Genomic DNA, 6,458 nt, shown 5'->3' with positions numbered 1-6,458 from the left:
AAAACAGTATACTTACAGTACCAGGTTGAATGTGGAGTAAAACTTCAACAATAAAACAGTATACTTAAAGTACTAGGTTGAATGTGGAGTAAAACTTCAACAATAAAACAGTATACTTACAGTACTAGGTTGAATGTGGAGTAAAACTTCAACAATAAAACAGTATACTTACAGTACTAGGTTAAATGTGGAGTAAAACCTCAACAATAAAACAGTATACTTACAGTACTAGGTTAAATGTGGAGTAAAAGTTCAACAATAAAACAGTATACTTACAGTACTAGATTGAATGTGGAGTAAAACTTCAACAATAAAACAGTATACTTACAGTACTAGGTTAAATGTGGAGTAAAACTTCAACAATAAAACAGTATACTTACAGTACTAGGTTGAATGTGGAGTAAAACTCTAACAATAAAACAGTATACTTACAGTACCAGGTTAAATGTTAGTAAAACTTCAACAATAAAACAGTATACTTACAGTACTAGATTGAATGTGGAGTAAAACTTCAACAATAAAACAGTATACTTACAGTACTAGGTTAAATGTGGAGTAAAACTTCAACAATAAAACAGTATACTTAAAGTACTAGGTTAAATGTGGAGTAAAACTTCAACAATAAAACAGTATACTTACAGTATTAGGTTAAATGTGGAGTAAAACTTCAACAATAAAACAGTATACTTACAGTACTAGGTTAAATGTTAGTAAAACTTCAACAATAAAACAATATAATTTCTTCTTAAATATGATGAGGAAAGTGTTTTTGCTTTACAGGTAGCAGAAGCCATTGCTACGTTTATGGTACGACACAGATTTACTAGTCCTTCATCTGATTTCAGTTGGTAAGTGGTGAATGTTGTGTTTGTCTCCAGCCTGAAACATCATTAAATTAAGTAGAGAGCAAGTTTGTAGTCTTGTAATACACCACTTTAAGTGGAAAGTGTTTATCTATACTTAATTGTCTTTTGATACATTAAGTTTATAGGGATTACTATTTATAGGTTTAGTATTTAGATACTCTAGGTGTGCGAACACAGTTGTAGTATTTATGTACTGTAGTGTACAGGGTAGTGTGTGTTAACACATATTTAGTATTTAAATACACCAGTATATAGGGTACTGTGTGTTAACACATATTTAGTAATTAAATACACCAGTGTATAGGGTAGTGTGTGTTAACACAGTTTTAGTATTTAAATACACCAGTGTATAAGCTAGTGTGTGTTAACACAGTTTTAGTATTTAAATACACCAGTGTATAAGCTAGTGTGTGTTAATGCAGTTTTAGTATTAGGTACTACATTGTATAAGCTAGTGTGTGTTAACACAGTTTTAGTATTTAAATACACCAGTGTATAAGCTAGTGTGTGTTAACACAGTTTTAGTTATTAGGTACTACATTGTATAGGCTAGTGTGTGTTAACACATATTTAATATTCAGTTACTTCAACCAATGTTTTTCATGCAAACGTAAGCTAAGTTAGGTTTACAGGTGTCTGTATTGCCCTTTTAATAAGCTGCTTTCCAACAAATCTATACAGAAACACATGTACAAAGGTTTCGGTATGTAACCTTTACCTGTGTAAAAGAATTAGCACATTCCAGTCAACAATTATGCTCTTCAAGAAACTGGATGGAAGTTTAAAACATTTTCTTGAATATGCCTCAATAAAGATATATTCTCTACTATTTATGGAAGGATGAAATTACTGACTATTTAGGTCATTACCTCATGATATACAGTGGAATGCTGTTATAATGTGATAGTTGAAGTCCAGGAAATGGATTGCATCAGATGTGGGGCTTTGTTATTTTGGGATATTCACAAATGATCATTTTCCATATCCCTTGCATTGTTATTCTGTGCATGATATATTTTCTTATTCATTTGAGAGCTTCAGATACCCAAACTAAAATTTGAAACACTTTCAAATGCCAGAAGACAAACAGGATTGGACTGCCCTCTAGGAACAACAGCTCTTATATATTAGACTGCCCTCTAGTAAGCTTTAGTCATGTGATTAAAAAGGTTTCTCACAAGGACAATTCTTTTAAAGAAAAATTGGCAAAATTGTTGATTATTCTACAAAATCTTAATAGAAAACTCAAAACTCACAAATTTAGCAATAGAAAATTGGGAGCCAAACATTGTCTGCATTATATTAGGGTACACTTTAATGGGGTTCTACTATACAGAAAAGTTTTAAATCGTTTCTTCAATTTTTGTTTTGTCAGCAGAGGTTGTTTGTATAAAACAGCTTCAAAACTTGGTAAAAACGTGGGTGGACTTAGTAGAGGTGTGGTCATTACACACACATTTTAGTGGGCATCATTTACTGGAGAAATGGTTGTTCCTTCACTCCAGCAGGCTTATACCAGTGGGTGGACTTAGTAGAGGTGTGGTCATTACACACACATTTTAGTGTTTTTACATTAATGACTTGTATTATTTTATCTATGTAACTTTTTGTGTGTAGGTTTTGGAGAGTCCCAACATTTATTTCATGTAATTTGTGAGTACCTTTATGTATTTAAAGATTTTCCTTAACTGTTCTACAGATTTCAGTTGATGTATCACCGATACTTTTCGAGGGATGGAATGGTAAAATGATCGAACATTGAAACTAAACAGGATGGTTTCTGTATTGATGATAAGTCAGGATGGAATTGTTAAATGGTCCAACATTGAAACTGAACAGAATGGTTTCTGTAGTGATGATAAGTCAGGATGGAATGGTAAAATGATCGAACATTGAAACTAAACAGGATGGTTTCTGTATTGATGATAAGCCAGGATGGAATGGTTAAATGGTCCAACATTGAAACTAAACAGGATGGTTTCTGTATTGATGATAAGTCAGGATGGAATTGTTAAATGGTCCAACATTGAAACTGAACAGAATGGTTTCTATAGTAATGATAAGTCAGGATGGAATTGTTAAATGGTCCAACATTGAAACTGAACAGAATGGTTTCTATAGTAATGATAAGCCAGGATGGAATGGTAAAATGATCGAACATTGAAACTAAACAGGATGGTTTCTGTATTGATGATAAGTCAGGATGGAATTGTTAAATGGTCCAACATTGAAACTGAACAGAATGGTTTCTATAGTAATGATAAGTCAGGATGGAATGGTAAAATGATCGAACATTGAAACTAAACAGGATGGTTTCTGTATTGATGATAAGTCAGGATGGAATGGTAAAATGATCCAACATTGAAACTAAACAGGATGGTTTCTGTATTGATGATAAGCCAGGATGGAATGGTAAAATGATCGAACATTGAAACTAAACAGGATGGTTTCTGTATTGATGATAAGTCAGGATGGAATGGTAAAATGGTCCAACATTGAAGCTGAACAGGATGGTTTCTGTAGTGATGATAAGTCAGGATGGAATGGTTAAATGGTCCAACATTGAAGCTGAACAGGATGGTTTCTGTAGTGATGATAAGTCAGGATGGAATGGTTAAATGGTCCAACATTGAAACTAAACAGAATGGTTTCTATAGTAATGATAAGCCAGGATGGAATGGTAAAATGATCGAACATTGAAACTGAACAGGATGGTTTCTGTATTGATGATAAGTCAGGATGGAATGGTTAAATGGTCCAAAATTAAAACTGAACAGAATGGTTTCTATAGTAATGATAAGTCAGGATGGTTTCTGTAGTGATGATAAGCCAGGATGGAATGGTTAAATGGTCCAACATTAAAACTGTACAAGATGGTTTCTATAGTAATGATAAGTCAGGATGATTTCTGTATTGATGATAAGTCAAGATGGAATGGTTAAATTGTCCAACATTAAAACTGTACAGGATGGTTTCTATAATAATGATAAGTCAGAATGGTTTCTGTAGTGATGATAAGCCAGGATGGAATGGTTAAATGGTCCAACATTGAAACTGAACAGAATGGTTTCTGTATTGATGATAAGCCACGATGGAATGGTTAAATGGTTCAACATTGAAACTGAACAGGTTGGTTTCTATAGTAATGATAAGTCAGGATGGTTTCTATAGTAATGATAAGCCACGATGGAATGGTTAAAGGGTCCAACATTGAAACTGAACAGGATGGTTTCTATAGTAATTATAAGTCAGGATGGAATGGTTAAATGGTCCAACATTGAAACTAAACAGAATGGTTTCTATAGTAATGATAAGCCAGGATGGAATGGTTAAATGGTCCAACATTGAAACTAAACAGGATGGTTTCTATAGTGATGATTAGTCAGGATGGAATGGTTAAATGGTCCAACATTGAAACTAAACAGGATGGTTTCTATAGTGATGATTAGTCAGGATGGAATGGTTAAATGGTCCAACATTGAAACTAAACAGGATAGTTTCTATAGTGATGATTAGTCAGTAGTTACTAATTTTACTGAAGAAGTTTCATATGAGATAATTGAGCGGGGATAAAGAGTGTATTAATGTTTCTTGAGAAGTCAAACTCAAAGCACAAACTCTGTGTTTGGGAAGGTTGTTTGGATAGTCTACAGAAATGTCCAATTCTACTATGTGTTAATTTAACTATCTTTGGGAAGGTTATTTGGATAGTCTACAGAAATGTCCAATTCTATTATGCGTTAATTTATCTATCTTTGGGAAGGTTGTTTGGATAGTCTACAGAAATGTCCAATTTTACTATGTGTTAATTTAACTCTATCTTTGGGAAAGTTGTTTGGATAGTCTACAGAAATGTCCAATTTTACTATGTGTTAATTTAACTCTATCTTTGGGAAGGTTGTTTGGATAGTCTACAGAAATGTCCAATTTTACTATGTGTTAATTTAACTCTATCTTTGAGAAGGTTATTTGGATAGTCTACAGAAATGTCCAATTCTACTACAGGTTAATTTAATTCTATCTTTGGGAAGGTTGTTTGGATAGTCTACAGAAATGTCCAATTCTACTACAGGTTAATTTAACTCTATCTTTGGAAAGGTTATTTGGATAGTCTACAGAAATGTCCAATTCTACTACAGGTTAATTTAATTCTATCTTTGGGAAGATTGTTTGGATAGTCTACAGAAATGTCCAATTCTACTACAGGTTAATTTAATTCTATCTTTGGGAAGATTGTTTGGATAGTCTACAGAAATGTCCAATTCTACTACAGGTTAATTTAACTCTATCTTTGGAAAGGTTGTTTGGATAGTCTACAGAAATGTCCAATTCTACTTTGTATTAATTTTAATTTTGTAATGAAACTCAGGTTATATGTTCCTTTTGAAAACATTTAAAGTTTTTCCAATTTTGTTATTATATAAATGCCATGTCTTTCTAAGAATGATTGTATTATAATTTATGAGAGTATTTTAAGCTGTAGTTTTTATGAGCTGACAGTATATTACAATTCTGTTATAATATTGAGCGTGATCGGACATGGCAGTGTGTACTATACATAGTACTCAACCTCTAGTATTAGTGTATTTCACTGTTGTTATGTTGCACATGTGGCATGGTTGTTTGTCTGCATCAGCTATCTTGTATAATATGACTTTATGCAACCCATATAATATGATGTAAAATATCTTAACTTGATTTTGACTCAACTATTAAACATAGATAAGACAAAATGATAGTATGGGTGACTGGCAAGTGGAATTTTAAAAAGAGTTGTTTATAAAATTAGGCATGATGTGTTCCCACTTGCAAACTGTTTTGAGCATTGTGACATTCTTTTGTTAATGTTCAACATTATCACCGATATTAAATGTTTCTAGTCCTAAACAACAGATAATTTTATAAATTGTATTTTCTGTGTTTCAGGACATTTCCAGCTTGTTGATATAGAAGTCAAGGATTTGTACAGATCTCAGGAAGGCTGTAAAATAGTTGGGAACGGGTAAAATACTTAGTCTCGTCATAACTGGGAAACAGTAATAGTGTAGGTGATAGCTTAAAGATTGGTAAGCCAAAATATTTAATGAATTGTCAATTTATATAGATTTCTTTCAGCTTATCCCATGATTTATTCACCGTAGAATTAATGTCACAAACATTTTACGTCTTTGTATTGGGTGGTAATAAATGACTTTACTGTGTGTTTGTAAATATAATTACACAGAAAAACGAGTTCCTAGCAATACATATCCATTTCATACATTACCTACATATTATTTGTTCAGTTAGTGACACATAAGTTTTAAATAGACTCGTACAGAATGTAATGCATATAAGCATTGAATATGGATATAACAAGAACAAAAAGTACAATGTAAACGGTCATCTGTTCCATTAGCATATGTGAACTAAATTTAAAATGTAACCATCTTAATTGACCACTTCATTAACTACTAACTGCTATCATTTCACTAGTGCGATTGGCCGCCAACATTTTCCATAACCACCGACTAATAACATAAGTATATACTGACCACAGGAGATTGACCTCCATTATATGTCCACAACACTTGATTATTGGTGTGTAATCGG

At 32.5% G+C, this 6,458-nt stretch overlaps 1 protein-coding gene across 2 annotated transcripts in view; it reads left to right on the top strand.

Moving 5' to 3' along the window:
* Positions 1-6,082, top strand: part of LOC106473190 (protein phosphatase methylesterase 1-like) — a 31,764-nt gene extending 25,682 nt beyond the window's left edge. For both annotated transcript variants that reach the window (XM_022401678.1, XM_022401677.1), the window contains exons 15-16: positions 781-848; positions 5,793-6,082. In XM_022401678.1, the coding sequence (XP_022257386.1) occupies positions 781-848; positions 5,793-5,811 (87 nt within the window). In that variant the 3' untranslated portion in view covers positions 5,812-6,082. The remainder of the gene's footprint in view (positions 1-780; positions 849-5,792) is intronic.
* Positions 6,083-6,458: the final 376 nt, after the last annotated feature.

This window comes from Limulus polyphemus, unplaced genomic scaffold (assembly GCF_000517525.1).
Source record: "Limulus polyphemus unplaced genomic scaffold, Limulus_polyphemus-2.1.2 Scaffold5960, whole genome shotgun sequence".
In the NCBI taxonomy this organism is placed as follows: Eukaryota; Metazoa; Arthropoda; class Merostomata; order Xiphosura; family Limulidae; genus Limulus; species Limulus polyphemus.
The sequence above is the reverse complement of the archived record's forward strand: the minus strand, read 5'-3'. Positions and strand labels throughout refer to the sequence as shown.